Below are 19200 nucleotides of genomic sequence, written 5' to 3' on the forward strand. Positions count from 1 at the left end.
GCCTTTGATGTGAGGCCTCCCATCCTGATAATAAAAGTTACCGATACATGGCTTTAGGACCATGCTGTGTAATTAACATACTAGTTTAGCACGAGGAATGCATCAAGCAGGGATAGGTGGTAGATAAGAAAAGGGTTTGTTTATTGGCTAAAATTTCCAATGCACGAGGGCAACATGCTTTGCTAAAAAGTATATAACCTTGTATAATCTGTATTCGGGGTCCCCTCCTGGCTAGCAGGGAGGCACCACGCTCGAGCGTAATAAACTTGGTGTTTTTTGGGAACTTGGCAGTTGTGGACTTTGTTTATGTGCCTCAGCCTAGATTCGAACTGTGCGTGTCCTACCAGGTGTAATTCGTAACATACATGCACTAAATGTCTGACGTCTCATATTCAAGAGTGTTGGGATATGAACAACAGAAATTAACAAGGTAAACAGCCATTTTGATACATCAAAACTCAGAAAGCAATGGCTAATTCTTTAAAAATGGGTGAGTGAATTTTTTGTTGAAGAAAGATGCTGGTTTCACAGTCCTGGAGACTAGAGCTCTCCATTTATCCTCAGAACAAACACAAGCAGCCAGCACCACCATCTTCCCATACAGTGCCCAGCCATTGACGCTCAACCCTGACACAGAGGCACTGCTCAGGGGGTGAGAAGAGAGTTGTGTCCATGGCTCATTCAATTCTCTGCTGAAATTGTCAATCAGGGAACCCAAGTGTGGTGGTATTTTTCCCCACCACTGCCCACTCAAAGAGAAAGAGACTGAGACCCATCAAACCTGGTTCTCAAAGGCCAACAAAAAACACTTTATTGTTATAGAAATGCCATAGTTGAAGGCATTACTCAATTCTTAAACATCCACTGAGGTTTAAAAATCTAAATTTAAAGTCAAGGGAAAACTGTTCCCACAAATGAACAATACCAAAGAAATATGGATTTGTACTGCTATGTGGGATAATGCTGTATAAATTAAACATTTGATCTCCCAGTTAACTGACTGATCTCACTGCAGACTTGTTTTTATATAATGAAAAAAATACAAAGGACAGTGAGAATTATCCTCTGCATAATACACATAGGCTGAGGTCATTATGGGTTTTGTTGTATTCGTACATTTAAAGAACTGTCTGCTCTTTCCAGAACAGTTCCTGATTTGTTCTTCCTTTGTAGGATGAAAAGGCCAAGGGGTTTTCCTTTTAAGGCATTTACAAATATTATAAGAAACTGGTTTCCACGTAGAAAGGTCTTAGACAAAAGTTTTGGCAAGGAGGTCTTCCTGTTGCTGCTGGTGTAGTGTTCCAATGCCCACTGCTGGGGCTGGTAAGGGAGGTCTACTCACAAGATGGAGCTGCAATTAAAGTTCAAGCAGGGGAAGGGGGGGGGGGGAAATTAGTGATTTAGACCGATGTCTGATTAAGATTGATTTTACTCATTTAACATGATTCTATGCCATTATCACCATGGCATTTGAATGCCTCAAAATAAATGAAACACAAACACTGGATCCTTGAGTCCTACGTATACATGATTTAGGAAGCTACTGCTTCACCCTAACTGAACAATGGGATGATTGCCTGAGTAAACTATGCCCCCCAAGACCAAAATATTCATGGTGACAGTCCACCCAAAGGAGATTTCACAGTGGAGGACCCATAAGGTCGCAAAAAGTTCAGTTCCAAGAATGAGAGCAAAAGTGCCCCAGCAGAACTTAACCACCACAATGGGACATAAGGGAAGAGGTAATCTTCTAAAGAGCTGGGTTTCAGACCATTAAGGAGAGAGTGGCTCACTGAATAGGACCTTAGACTGAGATTCTGGAGATATGGGTTCTAGTCCTGGCTCTCCCTCTGACTGGCTGTGAGACCTTGGGAAAGGCACTTAGGGATAGATCCTTAAAGGGATTCTGGCACTGCAGTGCCTAGCCTTGAGGCTCCCCTGCCACCTTGTGGAATTTGTACCCTGAGTAGGTGCCCACACTCCCTATACAATGCATGGCAAGAGATAGATGCCTAAGAAAGGGCTTCACAGAAGCCAGCACTCTGAGCAGGCAGCTGCCTAAACTAGCCAGTAGGAAACACTGATTAGAGTGAGGTAGCCTAACGTCCCATGCCAGAAAGAGACTAAGGCATCTGAGCTGAAAGGAGGCATCTATATCTCCACTTGGGATCCACAGCCATGGAATTAGGTGCCTATGCCCCTACTTGGGGTCTGTTTATCTTGTCTATTTCTATTGTGAACTCTTCGGGACAGGGTTTCTCACTGTTTGTGGAGCACCTCACACAGCAGGGCCCCAATTCTGGCTGTGACCACTAGATACTACTCTAACATATATAAGAGCTTAAGTTGGAATATTACACTCATTCAAGGGTTTTTATGTTTATGAACATTAAACTAATTACTATTAATTCCTGGTAGCAAAATATATATAGTATCTAAAGACTCAAACATCAATTTAAAAAGATTACTGTAAACCTTACCTTACATGCCAACTGCTTCTCAAACCTTGGTGACACAAAGGCCCAGGGACCCATGTTCTGTGGCTCCTCCTGACTCCAAATAAAATCTGTAGGAAAGATAAGAGGCCATGTGTTTGTATATTCCATATGGACCAACTGACCTTTCCACTGAATCCAGAAACAGGTACTAATGAATCTCTAAGCTAGTTCTCTTTGCTGTATATTCCCACTCCATCTACAATGGTCCTGCTATCACAGCAAAGGCACCACCCTTCAGTCTGAGGATTAGTAGACTGGACTGACTTTGTTACTACACAATGCTGCCGCCAGGGGTGAAAATAAATGGATAAAAATTCATATTTTAAGAACAAATTATTCTTCCCTTTTTGGTTCCTCTACCTCCAAATCCTTGCATTACAGAGAACACTCCCTCACTTCCATGTGCTTTGAAGGCTATCCCTCCCTCAAGGCCAAGGGATCCAACAGTGGTGATCAATAGAAAAAACGGCAATTAACTGATCTGCAATATTTGTTTAAATGCATGTGTTGTAAAATTAAACCATTGTATCAATAAGCTCTTTAGGGCAAGGATTGTCTCTTACTCGGTTTGTACAGGGCCTAGCACAATGAAAACCCAGCCTCAATTGGGCTCCCAAGTTCTACTGTAATACAAACTCAATCTGTACTACTAACAACCTGTAAATTTACCACACCCATCTGCTGAATAGATTCAGAACTGCTTATCTGCATCATAGGTTCCACACTAGCATATTCCCCTATGGTGCAAGTGATAAGGACTTGCGTTTCGAAAGCAGCAGATCTGAAGTTGTATTGGGGGGGGGGGGGGGGGAGGACAACAAAACCAAACCAAATCTAAACCTTTTAATCCTAAAAGGAAAGAACAATGTGGAGCAGCAACAAGTGGAGTTCCTAGATGGCCATGGATTTGTTTCAATACTTTAAAAGAGGTTAAATGCAAAGTATAAAGGTCTGCCTGACCTTTGGCATTTCTGTATTTGTTCATCTCTTGCTGTAGAGCTTCCAGGGGGAAAGGACACAGTTCTTCTAGTCTGACAATAGCAGTGCTGTGCTTCTTCTCTGCTAGCGCCTCTCTCTGTTTCACCAAAGCATAGTAATGCTTGCCAGAACACAGCACCACTCGGCTGATGCTAAAAGGCAGAAAAATTGAAGTGTTTTCAAGTACAGCATTTTAAAAAGAGACCCTACACAACGACTTGTTATACATTGAATCCTAAACTTTTAGCTTTTTCTTTTAAAAAGAGAAAACTGGACAAGGCCAAAGTGCTGACTATCAGATCAAAAGAAAGAAAAGAGGGCAGAAGAGGAAGGACTGTCCAGTTATTAAGTTCCCAGTCTTGGATCAACTCCCTGCTCTGCCCCAGATTTGGGAAAGTTACTTAGTCTCTCTGTGCCTCCATTTCCCATCTGTTAAATATGGATAGTAGTACTTTCCTAACTTTCAGGGGTGTTGAGGATAAATACATTAAAGATGCTGAGTCATTCAGATTCTACAGTGATAGTAGCCAGATAAGTACCACAGACAGAAGCTTATCCAAACAGGGCTCTTTATATTCCTATCTAAGGAAGGGAAAGACACACAAAACGTACTTTTGAAATATAGTTCTCTGCTCCAGCCATGGTTCTCATCTCTACAGACTCCTCACATCAGCATGTGAAGTGTTCAAAGACCAATATTACAAAAATTATTATTTTTCTCATAAAAATAGCAGCAGAGTGGGGGATTCATTTGTTTATGAATGAGCAGCACTGGTCCGTGTCAAGAACACTACAGGCAGAAGCAAGATAAACCACCAAACTCAAGCTCTCTGAATGCACCTGAGCTCAGGCCTCAATGACTATTATCCTACCCACTCCTGCTGTTTCATTCCTGGGGCTTCTTTATCAACTGTCAGTTGTGCTGAAGTTTCTGGTGGTGTAAGATATGGCCACCAATGATGCAGAGATCACATTTCCTAAAAGATTAGATCAATCTTCTTTATGTGCAGTGCAAAACCTTCAGGCCTAATTCGGTTCTCATTTATAGGGGTGTAAATCCAGGCTAACTAATGAAATCAGTGGAGTAAGTTTTACAGAGGTGACAAGAGAATAAAAGGACCTATAATTCTATCTTAGGTCTCCTATTTGATCCTGTTTATTTTTTCTTCATAAAATTCTCAGAAATTAATTTTCAAGGAAAAAACTGGTTTTTACAGCCAATTATGCTTATATGCTGTTTGAAACGGTAAGTATTAGAAACAAGAATCAAGTTACCTGTTAGGATCCACTGACAAATCACCAATTACAGGCTTGAATGTTGTCCCTGGGGCCATTTCTTGAAAATCTGACACCGCCCCCTAAGTGAAGAAAAAGTAGGATATTTAACTTGTGGTTTTCAAATCTAAAAATCTATGTACTGTATAATGATTAAAATACGATCCCGAAGAAAACCCCCACAAGTCTTGTACTACTGGTTATTGATCAGAAAAGTTTGTCAATCAGTTGTTTATGGGGATTCTGAGCTTCCTGGCATAACATTCATTATTAACAATGGCTACAATCAAACTGGTTAACAGCTGATGCCAGAAGATTAAAGATACATTGTCAAACAGATTTTAGCCCACAGATTTAGACTAAAATTATTTTACTGAAAACTAAAATGAAGAGTTATCCAGTATATATATATATTTAAATTTCCAGGATTTCCTCCTACTCTCTTGAAAGGGCAAAGGGTGGAAGATTTAAAACAAAAAAACCCACATGCTTTGCCAACACTGTGAATGCCAAAACACAGCAGAACATTTTTGCTAATGCATGAGAACTGGGAAGTGAAACTCACCAGTGTAGTCTCAATATCTAAGATGAGTGAAATGGAAAAAGCAAACTTAAGTGGAGAAAGTCAAATTAGATACCATTTTAACTAAAATCCTTTTGAAAACCACTGTAGAGTCAATGTGGTGAAAAAACCTGTGTGGACACACTTATATCAGTGTAAAACTGTTATACTGGCTTAGCTTGCACTGGAAAAGTTTACAGGTGCAAACTAAACCATGTTTAAATAGATTTATGAAGGCCAATGCAAGAAGTTTGAACCAGTTTAAACTGGTGCAAACCACACTTAGTTAAACTGGTATAACGGTGTGTTTTAGAGTAGGTCTTAGAGGGTAAAACCAAACTAAAAGTAACCCTAGCAGGGAATGTTTCTACTTACTGGAAATCTGAGTAGCATTTTGGGAGAAGCAACAATTAAAGGTTTCCGGAAGTTTCGGATCATCTGCCTACGGAGCAAATGGAAATACTGTGCTGGGGTGGTTGGATGCACAACTGACATGTTCACGTTGTCACCATCAACTCCCTCTTCTGCACTGTCACACATCTATGCAAGGAGAACAAAATAATCCCTCACCAAGAAGCAAGCTGTCAACCAAACATGCTTGAGACAGCACAGATGATGGAGGTACAATCACTAGTGTTTGTACAGGGAACAGTTACACACTCCAATATGTGCTGAAGGTCTCAAACTTACAGGAAAAGGCGATAAACAAATGAAGAAGTTGCTCTAATTCTTTTATAAAACATTGCTAACATCTCAACTAAACTACAAAAGCTTTAACTGTGGTGTAACCAGGACCCTTGATTCTGTTGCTTTTAAGAGCATAAATGGGCTCTTAAACAACTTCTGTATTTGATCCCAGATCCACACACTGCAATCACCTAGTGAGTTTGTAAAGCACTTAAGGAGTTACACAAAAAGATGTGTTATAGCCTTTAAAAGTAAAATATTTATAATGCAACTTTTTTTAAGATCACAACAATGTCAAAATGATAATATGCAATTCTGAATCAGAGCATCAGGGTTGGAAGGGACCTCAGGAGGTCATCTAGTGCAACCCCCTGCTCAAAGCAGGACCAATCCCCAACTAAATCATCCCAGCCAGGGCTTTCTCAAGCCTGACCTTAAAAAACTTCAAAGGAAGGAGATTCCACCACCTCCCTAGGTAACGCATTCCAGTGCTTCACCACCCTCCTAGTGAAAAAGTTTTTCCTAATATCCGGCCTAAACCTCCCTCACTGCAACTTGAGACCATTACTCCTCGTTCTGTCATCTGCTACCACTGAGAACAGTCTAGATCCATCCTCTTTGGAACCCCCTTTCAGGTAGCTGAAAGCAGCTATCAAATCCCTTCTCATTCTTCTCTTCTGCAGACTAAACAATCCCAGTTCCCTCAGCCTCTCCTCATAAGTCACGTGTTCCAGTCGCCTAGTCATTTTTCTTGCCCTCCGCTAGACATTTTCTAATTTTTTCACATCCTTCTTGTAGCGTGGGGCCCAAAACTGGACACAGTACTCTAGACGAGGCCTCACTAATGTCGAATAGAGGGGAACGATCAAGTCCCTCGATCTGCTGGCAATGCCCCTACTTATACATCCCAAAATGCCATTGGCCTTCTTGGCAACAAGGGCACACTGCTGACTCATATCCAGCTTCTCATCCACTGTAACCCCTAAGTCCTTTTCTGCAGAACTGCTGCCAAGCCATTTGGTCCCTAGTCTGTAGCAGTGCAAGTGCTTGCCAATGGAGGATCCCAACGTCCCTTTGCAAATATTAGTGAATTCAGCCTTAAAACTCACCTATATGGCAGGTAAATATTGTTCCCATTGAAAGTCAGTTTCCTGATTGGTTAAATGGCTCATCTAAGATCACACATGAAGTTTGTTTCAGAGCCTAGAGTAGAACTGCAGTCTCCAGACTTGCACCTTAAGCACATGATCACCCTTCCTCCCAATCCATGCCATTTTTTTCAAAGCAACCATCTTGGTTGTATGATCTTGCAGAAACCTAACATCAACCCCAAGCCTTTAATTCAAGGTGGATGAAAATACATGATCTTAAAAAAAAAAAAAAAAAAAAATACATTTTTTCTTTTAAAAAATAAACCTGTTAAATTAAAATTGAACTGATGACAACCTACATTAAGGCCTAAATTTACTATAATCTATTAAAATAATTTAGAATTGAATAAAAAATATTCAAGCAGTGCATGCTGACTGTCAAAATTTTAAAGAAAGTCAAACCACTGAGCTTGTGGAAGCTTGCTGGCTATTGCACCTGAAGTGCTAAACTATAGTTTTTGACAACATTAGCCTCTTCTTCAGGTGCAAAGGTAGTATGTTCTTTATTTCATTCGACTAGTTCATCCAAAGTTGAAAAATCAATTGGGAGTTGAAAAAAGCAGGAAAGTGTGTGTTTTCATCTACCAATTTATGAATAAAAACTAGGTTCAAGAGGATGAGATAGACTAGTTCTAAAATCTGAAAGAACATGACCACCAGAAACAATCAGTTCAGTACAGGTAATTCCTTTAAAAAATAAAACCTAATTCAGAAAGTGTTCTGAATTCAAAATGTTTCGATAAACTCATTTTTCATAAAATGTACTGATACATAAGAATAGTTTTCTTTAATGAAAAATAATTTTACATGCTGTTTTTATGCATTTTTAAGTCAATTCCAGCTTGTCACAAGTCAGATGTAAAAAATTAGAGAAGATGGGGGAGGTAATTTCTTTTATTGGACCAATTTCTGTTGGTGAGAGACAAGCTTTGAAGAAGAGCTCCAGGTAAGCTTTAAAACATGTCTGTTTCACCAAAAGAAGCTGATCCAATAAAAGATTATTACCATACACCCCCCTCATCCCTCTAATATACTGGGACCAATACAACTACAAGAACACTGCAAAAAAAGTAAAATATTAATCATCTAAGAAACAAGAAAAAAATTTTAATATAATAAAAATGTAAAAAATTAATAATCTGAATAAATGTAGGTTAATCTATACAATTAGTTAAATAGATGTGTATAGATATAGTGCATCAAAAAGGATCAAATTTTGCGCAACTGTATTTAGTTGCAAATAAACACGTTTTAATGGTTACCAATCAATGAGAATCAATCTCTCTTTGGAAAATAAAAAGGACAAATGCAAAACAAGATTAAAATCAATGATTTAATCAAGGCTTCCCGATTTAAATCGATCTACCCTGCTTAATTAGACTGGCAAGTGCTATTGGCATGTAGCAACTTTTAATAGAACAGCTTTCCTGAGGCATCTGACATTGACCTGCATTGACAGAGGGTATGACACAGGCAGGTGTGTCCAGCTACCTGTAAGAAACGTTCCATTCGGCAGGAAGAGTGTTCAGGGCCTGCACCATCATAGCCATGGGGAAGAAGAATGACTATCCCGCTCTGCAGAAGCCACTTAGCTTCACCTAAAGAAGCAGGATCCGGGGGGAGGAGAGAAAAGAGTTACACAGAGCCTAAGTCAACATTATACAGACAATTACTTGGTAAGTCTATGCAAATCATCTCCCAAAGGTTTACACACACAAAATATCTAGCAAGATATGGTCTTTAATTAAACAAAACTTCCTGTGGAAGTTTAGTGGTCAGTTTGATTATCTGAAAGTCTGAGGACACTGAAGCTTGTGTGTAAATCAGAGACTCTGGGTTCTGAGGAGGATTCTAAGTCTGCAGTACTGATGCTAATTCCCTCTGTTTCAATTATAAATCCTAAATTTTGTTTTAAAAATTGCACCAAAAAGTTACAGTAGAATCCACTTAACTGGACAGTGTCATTCTGATTACGCAGGTGTTCAATTAAAAGCCTCTAAAAAAAATAAATAAATCCAAGAATACTTCAAGTTCAACAAAACATACTGAATAAAAGTGATTCACTGCATGCTGTCTTTTAAAATATTTATTTGGAGACTTCTATATCAAAATACCAGCGCTAAGAATTTTATACCTATTTAACCTCTGATAAGTAATTTCTTAATGAGTTGCCACTGTTGAAATGTTTCCATCCGAAGCAGAGCGTATGCTAATACCGTCCTGCCTAAGGATCATTTCCTATTCTCAGTTTGCCAGTTTCCTGGGAACTATGTCAATAAAGTGCCATCTCAGATTAAGTGTAGTGTGCTGGAACAACAATTTACAACTCTGACAATTCCTTCTTTCAAACAGAAACTGAAGTCTGTAATAGATATATATATATAAACAATCTATACACACACACCCACACACCACAAACTATCTATCTGCATCCGGTTATAAATTCCATTTGGGTTTACCAATGCTATTTGTAATGGTAACAGCCATTGTGTAGCCATTTTGTAGCAGGAATTTGACACAGTGGAGAGTTTAGGTTTGGAAAGCTGTGCCAGAGCATTCACAGGCCATCAACAATGAAGGACTCTCCCCTACTTCAACAATGGGGTTTCTGCCAGCAAAGCCTTTAACCTTGAATGGGCTCCTCCTTCACAGAACCCTGTCAGGAGGGAGAAGGGCAGGTGGGGTGGAATTCCCACCCCCCACCTCCAAGCACACAGCTGAGGGAATTGCAGTTTCTCTGCTTGACCACCTGACCCAGAGGTGGCAGGGACTGTTAAAAAGGCAGCTTGCTTTCTAAGCCAACAAAGCCCTTTCCTCACCAGAAACAAAAGACCCAGAAGGAGTGGAGGCAAGATGGACTTTGCCTCCTCTAAGGACTTGTATCCGGCCCAGAAACTCCAACAGGAGGCAAAGATCAGACTAAGGAGGATTGTGTTCAGGAGTTCGTGGTTTTCCCATAGATCTATAACTCTTGTGCCTCTAAAAAGCGTGCGCGCGCAAGGAACCTTTTACTAAGACTGTATTTCCTTGTTTTACTGCCACATTGTCCCTGAAAGTGGTAACTAGCAACCAGAGCTGCCACAGTCAGGTGGTCTTTGAGGGGCAATCGGTCCAAGCAGCCTGGGGGCTCGGGAAGGCCAAAGCACTAGTTCCAGAGTCTAGGTAGCAGGTCTGTGGGGTCCTACAGCTCAAGAAGGATGTCAGACATGGGGTCTGTATAACCATTTTATCCCTTCAGTGCCAACTGGCAGAGGCTCCATCATAGCAAGCCTGTTACACTCTTTGCTCCCAACACACATATTGTCATAATATGTATCTAAAAGGTGTCACGTATCATATATGTAAACTGGTGCCACAGTGGTCCTAAAAATCATTGTGTGAAGCATATAAGGGTTGTGCACAAAGATGTGTGCTGGAAATATGTTCTTAAAATGTGTTTGGGAGGGAGTGCATAAACCCGGCCTGTACCTACCTGTCTGACCGGCTTCGCTGCAGGCAAAGGACAATGAAAAGTACATTTATATATAAGGTTAACAAAGCCATCAAGCTAACAAGCAGCAAAAACGAAAGTTTGACGATCATGCCAGGGAACAGAACCTGCACCCCAGGAAGCCTTCCGGGCTCTTGAGCACAGACAATTAATTTTGGGTAATATAAGGGGAGGGGGAAGAAAACCAAAAAACAACTTCAGTGATCCATCACTTAGGGGACATGGGGAACAGCACCTTGTGGGCCTGTGAAAGTTGGATCCTCTGACCAGGAAGGCTAGAGATGTCAGAAATTTTATGTAAATGAGAAAACTGCTTAGGCAAAGATTGTAACTTGTTAAAATTAAATTTTATCCCCTAGAAAGCATGTTTTGTTTGTAACCATTCCTGTCTTTTTCTCTTGCTTAGTGTTAGGATATAGATATTCAGGCCTGTCTGTAAAAGGCCTATACTCTAAGAATTTAGGTGTATTCTTATCACTTAGCTAGTTATAGAGGTACAAAAGAGAATCAAAATCACTGTCTGACTGTATAAGGCCTTTTCTCTCTGTGACAGTCTGAGGCCCTGTTCTTGGGCTAAGGCCTTTGGCCAAGCAGCAGAGGCAGCTATAAGCTGGGAAGCGAACAGTCACATCCTCACATTCCAAACTAGTCTCATTGAAAGAAGGTGCTATTGGGCTGTTAGGAGTACAATCCTGTCCTGATAATGCCTATCACCTCCAGAGAAAGGGAAGTGCCTAGAAGATGTTAAAGGAAACTTAGTTTGATAGCATCCGGTCTGGCAAGAACTCACTTATCAGTAGATGTAGTTGTGAAATCCTCACTTCTGTATTGTTTTGTCATTATAGTTCCCACTTTGCTATTGTTTATTTGCATGGTCTCTGTCTGGTTCTGTGATTGTTTCTGTCTGCTGTATAATTAATTTTGCTGGGTGTAAACTAATTAAGGTGGTGGGATATAACTGGTTAAATAATCATGTTACAATATGTTAGGATTGGTTAGTTAAATTTCAGTAAAATGATACGTTAAGGTATAGCTAAGCAGAACTCAAGTTTTACTATATAGTCTGCAGTCAATCAGGAAGTAAGGGGGGTGGGGAATGGGAACAGGGAATAAAGGTGGGGAAACTGGAATCATGTTTTGCTAAGGGGGGGAATGGGAACAGGGACACAGGTAAGGCTCTGTGGTGTCAGAGCTGGGAAGGGGGACCCTAAGGAAGGAAACTGGAATCATGCTTGCTGAAAGTTCACCCCAATAAACATCGAATTGTTTGCACCTTTGGACTTCGAGTATTGTTGCTCTCTGTTCATGCGAGAAGAACCAGGGAAGTAAGGGGGTGAAGGAATAAGCCCCCTAACACTTAGTATCACTTACACCTCTGTTCTTTGTTAATAAACTTATTTTTAGTTTTACCATAAACCATCTCAGTGCTGTTATATTGAAGTGAAGTGGGAGTCTTCAGCTAAACTAACAGGCTGGTATGTACTCTGTCTCTTTGGAGACAGAAATTAAGTTTGCTGTGAGTGTCCAGTGAGAGGGACTGGAACCTGCAGGAAGAGGTCTCTGGGGAACTTGGAAATTGAAGTTCACCATTAACTTCAAGGCAAGGTTTAGACTGGCAGAGTCTTAAGGAGTTTGCTCCCTGACACTCCAGCCTATCTGCCTTGCCAGCAGACACACAGGTTAGCAGCAAAGCTCTCACTTGCTGAGGCAGCAGAGTAACACAGTGGCTTACAGTTCTGGGTGTCCTGAGCAGAATGTCAGTCTGTGCCTGGGGTTACCCCTAAGTGACCCAGAGCTAGGAACGGTGCTTAGCAGCATGTGGGACTCCGTGGTTGGATCCCATCATCACAGACTGCTGTTCATTCAGGAAGAAGGACTAGAACATGCTGTGAAAAAGTCCAAGGGGGGGGGAGAAAAACCCAACAACCTGGTAGCACTGGAAGGATGATGCAGTGGTTAGGGATTTAGCATGAGTCTCTGGGGACCTGGGTTCAAGTCTATGCTCCTGTATAGACTTCCCAGTTGACTTTTGGGAAAGTCATTTAGTCTCTCTCTGCCTCAGTTCCCCAACTGTAAAATGGGGAAAATAGTACTGCCCTACTTCACAGGGTGTTGGGAGGGTAAATACATTAAAGACTGAGGTGCTCAGATATAACAGTAATTGGGACCATATAAGTACCATAGCCAGATTATCCAAATTGTATTACATATAAGAAATCCAAGATACAGAATTGCTTGCCATGAGCATGGGCTCTTTTAGTTAAAAAGGAATTTCTGTAACACATGTAAGAAATATCTTTATTTTAATAAATTTGTTCCACTCACCTCCAGAGATGAAAGTGTCAAATATTATCTGGGCTCCATTAAAGAAGTCACCAAACTGGGCCTCCCAAATTGGCAGTAACTTGGGGCTTTCAATACTCATTCCATACTCAAAACCAAGCACAGCTTCTTCAGACAGTGGGCTATTGCTCACCTAACAAAGAGAAAGAGTTTGGAAAACATAGGTGGGTGAAAGAAGATGTTTGAATTTGACTATTTTTCAGAATCAGAGCACGTCTATGATAGGAATGTTTGGGAGGCATTCCATAATCACCTTTTTTCAGGGGAGGGAGGGCGAAATAAATTGCAGGGGAGCTATAATGCTACTTCATAGTCTCATTCACCTCCACAGCTGATCTCCTCCCCCTCTGCAAAAAGAAAAAGAAAACCCAGAACCCCTCTTTCTCAACTATCCGAAATAAAATAACCAAGAGCTTGAGTTGAATGCGTTGCTGAACTGACACAATTAATTGACCTCCTCCCTGTAAGTCAGACCACAATGCTTTTTACCTGCAGAGTCACTTCTATGGCAAAAAACCCACCCATCTCAGTTATTAGAGAAGTGAACTGGAATTCTGTAAACCCTGGCTCTCCAACAGATTGTCCACATGGATTCAACTCCTGATGTGCACATGCCCCGTGTGCATAAGATTGGATTCTTCTGGCCACTAGTGTCTGTTGGAGCAGCATCTGCATTCTACATATCCTCCTTACTCCCACCACCACCCAAGGACATAAAAGGCAGAATGGGCCCAACCATTCCTCAGGTCCTTCTTGCAGACCATGGCAGTGAGACTGAACTTTCACAGCGTCCGCCTTCTTCACTGCACATTGTGCTAGTATAGTTAGTTAGTGGGCCTACTACTCAGTTGTTCGTTAGTGCCGGTTGTAAAAAAACAAATGACGTTATATTATATTTCTGTTGCATAATTTTTCTTGAGTAAGCTTCAGTTAGGCTACACTACACCCATCCTCCCATTCGGGGGTGCTAGTAACATGGCAAAAGCTAAATGGCTGGGATTCAAGACATGTCCCTCATGCAAAACTTCGATGCCCGTGACAACACACACTTCTGGTGCCTGCTTTGCCTAAGAGAGAGATACAGCCCCAAGCAAGGCTCCATATGTTTCCGAGTTCTCTTCGAGAAGGGGCAAGCTAGAGAAGCCCACCTGAAGCCGCTACTTGAGAGCGCAGTACAAGCCTCCTCGCAGAGTGAGAGGAAGGTCAGAGCTCAACCATAGTTACCTCGTCATTCCCTTTCCGTTAGTACCCAGTATCCTCAGATGCCATAGCCTCCATAATTCCCTTGTTAGAGCCTCAAGACCGATTCAGTTGTCTTGCAGGTCAAGAGCCATCTTTCCACTTATCTATTCATGCAGCCCAGAGGAAATACCTCAGATTTCTAGCAGGATCATTTTATTACTGGTACAGGATGGTGACCTCTGGTCTCTCCACAGCATCAAAGGTATTTATGAAGGATTTGACACTTGTGGCAGCTCATCTAAGGAGGCAAGGTAGCCAGGTCTACACACACCTCAAAGACTAGCTGGTTTGAGGAAGATAAACCCCACAGATGACCACTTCTATCCAAGTAACTTTAAAGCTCTTTACTTCATGGGACCTCACAGTCAACAGAAAGAAGTCCACACTAATTCAGACTCAAAGCACAGAGTGCATAGGAGCAGCACTAGATTCCAGGTCAGCGAGAGTTTACCTTCCACAGGAAAGATTCTTGACAATAGTAAAACCTCACCAAAGCACATCAGTAAAAGCATGTCTCAGATGTCCATGACACATCATGCCTATGTGACACAGTTTGCCAGAATTCCCCTATCCTCCATGCAAGAATGGCTGAAATTAGTGTATTTACCCAGTAGATATCACATGGAAATGATGGTTGTGGTCTGAAGTCTTTGTTAATCTGGTGAAAAAAGATTTTTTAGGTATGCAAAAATTCTCTGCACATCTGTCTACCAAGACTGGTGACAGATCTCCCACTGAGGGATGGGGAACTCCTCTAGATTATCTCTGAATTCAGGACCCATGGTCTCTTCAGGAAGCTCATCTCCACATAAGCATCCTAGAGCTCAGAGCCATCTGCCTGCCATGCAAAGTGTTCCTGCCTCTTCTCCATAGATCCATAATTTAAGAGTTGACAGATAACACCACAATCATGCATTATGCCAATAGATGGGAGAGCATGATGGCCTGACAAGGCAGAGACTACTTGGTGCATTCCAAATCAAATCTTACCAGTGGCTCTGCATCTTTCCAGCCTTCAAAACACATTAGGAGACCAACCCAGCAGACCGTTCTGAGAGACTCAGTCCTGCAGAATGCCTTTTGCAAGTGGGGATTCCCAGAAATAGACCTATTTGCCACAGACCAGAATAACAGGTGTCAAACAGTTTGTTCCAGAGGGGGTTCTAGCCCAGGATTTGACAGATACTGCTCATATCCCTGGTACTCTGGGACTGATGTATATCTTTGTGCCAATTCTCACAATACCAAGGGTTTTGAGGAAACCAAGACAAGACACAGGACTAATTATTACAGTGATTGAGCTCTTTAAGTCTATCTGTTCAGTTTACCAAAAAGAAGACTGAGAGGTGAATTGATTACAGTATGTGAGTACCTTCATATGGAGAAAATACTAATGGCCTCTTTAATCTAGCAGAGAAAGGCAAACAAGAACTAATGGATGGAAGCTGAAGCCAGACAAATTCAAATTAGGTATAATTCTGTTTTAAAAATAAAAATAAAAAAAGTGATAAACCATTGGAACAAATTATCAAGGCAAATGGTGGATCCTCCCTCTCTTGATGTCTTCATAGAAGACTGAGTAAAGCACATCCTCCGGAAAGGCATCCAATCACTAGTTAGTGGGCTCAATACAGGGGTAACTGAGTGATATGTTAATGGCCGGTGCTATATAGGTCATACTAGATAATCTAAAAGTCCCTTCTGGTCTCAAACTCTGAATCATGACAGCTCCAGCATTCGCTGGACAGTTCCATTATTTGGATCGGACAATCTCTCAGTTCAGCCCTCGATCACCTTACCTGCTCAATCTAGTAGTCATTCAGAACAGTGAGATCCTGCACCTGGACCCAGCACTGTTACACCTGACAGCCGCGATACTGGCTACATGACATCCATTGAAAGAAGCTGCTTAGACAAAGTTCAGAAAATTCTGCTCTAAAGCAGGAAAGCCTCAAGCCAACTTTGCTTTTTAAGTAGAAGAGGTTGTCTATCTAGGCATCTCAGCACTAACTGTCTTACTGGACTACACTCATTTCAGCAATACTGGGCTATTTACTAGCCCTTGAAAAAATCTGGACGATATTAGCACCACCTAGCAGCTACATCTGCACACTGCCCTCCTATTCAGGGCCATACTGTTTTTTACCCAACTGTGACAAAGCTCCTTAAGGCAGGTTTTTCCCCTCAGTCTGGGAGCTCCCTCCCTCTTGGGAACTCAATATAGTATTAGCGGAGTTGATGGATTCCCCATCTGAGTCCTTAGCCACCTGTTCCATTTACCACAATCTATGAAAACTGCCTTTAATAGCCATTACATTAGCTCAAAGGATAGGAGAGATTCAGACCTTTGGGGTGGGCTCCCTTACACAGTATTCCCTAAGGATAAAGTTACTCTCAGGCCTCACCTCAAGTTCCTGCCCAAAATTGTTTCAGAATTCTATAGGAACCAATTTATTCTCCATCTCCTAGTTTTCTTCCCCAAGCCTTCCTGCACCCCAGAGAAGCTAACCTTCACACACTAGATGTAGTAAGGCGACTGTCTTTTTACATTGAGAAGACAAAACCATCCAGGAACACACTTAGACTGTTTGTAGCCTTTGCAGAGAGCATTAATAGTCAGGCAATATCCCCTTAGGGATAATCTAACTGCATGAGGACATGTTATAAATTAACCAGGCTAGATCCATTTAGCTATACTGGAACTTATTCCACTACAGCTTAGGCAGCCTCTGCTGTCTGTTTCAAGAGTGTCCCTATTCTGAAAATCTGCAAGGCAGTTATGTGGCGCCCAGTTGACACATGCACTGGACACTATTCTTTGTATCTGAAAGCCTCTGGGGTAGAGGCTTTCAGATTAGATCTCTTTTGGTAGGGCTGTCCTACTATCCTAACTGGAACTCCTACTACCCCACTCCGACCAAACATAACTGTTAGCTACCAAGAGTAGAGTCCATGCGGACAATCATTTGAAGAATGAACAATTGCAAGTTAATGTAAGGCAAGTTTCTTGGAGATGTGTTGTCCACATGGATTCTACATACCACCCTCCTTGCCAGCTACTACAGAGTCGAACTTCTCTGACATTCTGCTTTAGCAAAGAAACAGACAGGCGGGCCCACGCTTTCTACTGTGACTAAGGCTAAGATTTTATCAGGGTTATTTTTAGTAAAAAAGTCACAGATAGGTCATGAGCAATAAACGAAAATTAATGGAAGTTGTGACCTGTCTGACTTCTGCTGCTGCGGCTCCATGGTTTCCCCTGCCATGGTGGTGGCTGGGAGCTGTGGTGTTCCCCCTCTGCCCACGGCAGCTGGAAGCTGCAGGGTGACCATATTTCCCAAAGAGAAAATGGGACACCCCCCAGCTGCTTGCCTGAGGTGTCTGCCTCCCCGCCGCGCAAAGTCACCTGTCACTGGAACTCTGAGGAGGGCCCCCTGTCACTGGAATCCTGCTGCCATCGCCCCACTGGCTGCCAGCTCCTGAGGCCTGCAGCCCCAGGGACTGAAACTGAGAATGTCACAGAGGTCTCTGAAAGTCACAGATTCCATGATTTCCATAACCTCCAGGACATAAATGTAGCCTTAATTATGATCTCGTTTTGTAGGGTGGGAGTGCACGAAGACATCTAGGGCACAGGCACTGCTCCAACAGACTCTAGTGGACAAAATAATCTGATCTCACATGCATGGGGATGCAGGTGCACTGAAAGTGGAATCCACAGGGACAACACATCTTGAAGAACCAGAGTTACTGTAAGGTAAGTAATTGGTCTTTCTATTCCCTACTCTCACTTTGGCTCATTGTATGACCTTGGGCAACCCAATTATTTTCTGAGGCTCAGGCTCCCCATTTATGGAATGGCAAGTTATCCACCTTTGAGAAGACCTTTTGAGAAGCAAAACACTGTTATAATAATTTGCATATAACTATGTGAAGACATGGACAAGTGACCTGTTCTATAAAGCATACACCATACCTCTAGGAAGCCTTTCTGATCCGGAGACAAATGATTCAGCGGGATATAGGTTTCATCTGTCTCTTGGCAAACCAACATTGCGTGTCGTTGGCTGAATGTTCCTCTGCCAACATCCTGGCCACTTAGTCGGATATTAAACCCTTTATCAAGCAAGAAACAAAAGTAACTTTAAACAATCAAAGTCATAAAGGGAGAGACTACTAGTGACAACTACTCCTTACTCAACAATATCACTTCCCTCTTCAAAATCCTCTCTGGTTTCACCTCACTAAGCATATCAAATTAAAGCTTCTTTTTCTAATCATCAGGGCTCTGTGCAACTCTACTCTTCTTTACGCATCCCTGCCCTCACTTCTCCCCCACAACTCCCAAGGCTTGTTCCTTAATGGCTCTCTAGGAATCCTTTCTACCATTCTTATCTTTATACCTTCTTCCACTCCACTCCTTACTCTTACACCAAACATCTCTAGTTCTCTTGGGCAAAATCTTACTCCCCTCCTTCAAACACACACACCTCCTATTAAGACTCAGCATGCTCTCTGCACCTCTCCAGGCACGGTCATGTAAATATCTAGATCGATGTGTTTGAACTGTTTTTAGTCTGTGTCTGCATTAGAGTCTTAAGTTTTTTTGAGCAAGCACTGAGATTACTTATGTGATGGTACAGCATCAACTTGACTATCAATTATTAAAATTACTATTAGTTTACCCATGCGGAGGAATAAAATTAGTACTGGGTATCTGCCTTTTACTTTAGAACAGGATGCTCTTGAGCAGAGACCTCCACTAGTGACAAACTGCTTACCTATTTTATAATGTTAAGTGTACACGAAGCCAGAAGCAAACCACAGAATGCATGTGCCTTGCATGCAATGTAGTACAAACCTGAATCCAGGCCTAGGAGGTGAAAAAATTCAGCCTTAAGCTTCAAGTTAAATATATACTTATGGGAAGGAATTTTCCTCCAGGGCAGATTGGAAGAGGCCCTGGAGGTTTTT

The 19200-nt window shown here is 41.8% G+C and overlaps 1 protein-coding gene across 3 annotated transcripts in view; it reads right to left on the reverse strand.

Annotated features, from left to right (window-relative positions):
- Positions 1-785: 785 nt before the first annotated feature.
- Positions 786-19200, reverse strand: part of DHTKD1 (dehydrogenase E1 and transketolase domain containing 1) — a 56531-nt gene continuing 38116 nt past the window's right edge. For 2 of the 3 annotated variants that reach the window (XM_077836599.1, XM_077836608.1), the window contains exons 10-17: positions 18203-18342; positions 12967-13117; positions 8643-8749; positions 5689-5853; positions 4752-4834; positions 3459-3628; positions 2481-2566; positions 786-1351 (exon numbers count right to left, since the gene is read on the reverse strand). In XM_077836599.1, coding sequence (XP_077692725.1) covers positions 1250-1351; positions 2481-2566; positions 3459-3628; positions 4752-4834; positions 5689-5853; positions 8643-8749; positions 12967-13117; positions 18203-18342 — 1004 coding nt within the window. In that variant the 3' untranslated portion in view covers positions 786-1249. Of the gene's footprint in view, positions 1352-2480; positions 2567-3458; positions 3629-4751; positions 4835-5688; positions 5854-8642; positions 8750-12966; positions 13118-18202; positions 18343-19200 lie in introns of those variants that run through there. The other variant, XM_077836619.1, reaches the window with a different exon arrangement.

Source organism: Eretmochelys imbricata, chromosome 1 (assembly GCF_965152235.1).
Source record: "Eretmochelys imbricata isolate rEreImb1 chromosome 1, rEreImb1.hap1, whole genome shotgun sequence".
Classification (NCBI taxonomy): Eukaryota; Metazoa; Chordata; order Testudines; family Cheloniidae; genus Eretmochelys; species Eretmochelys imbricata.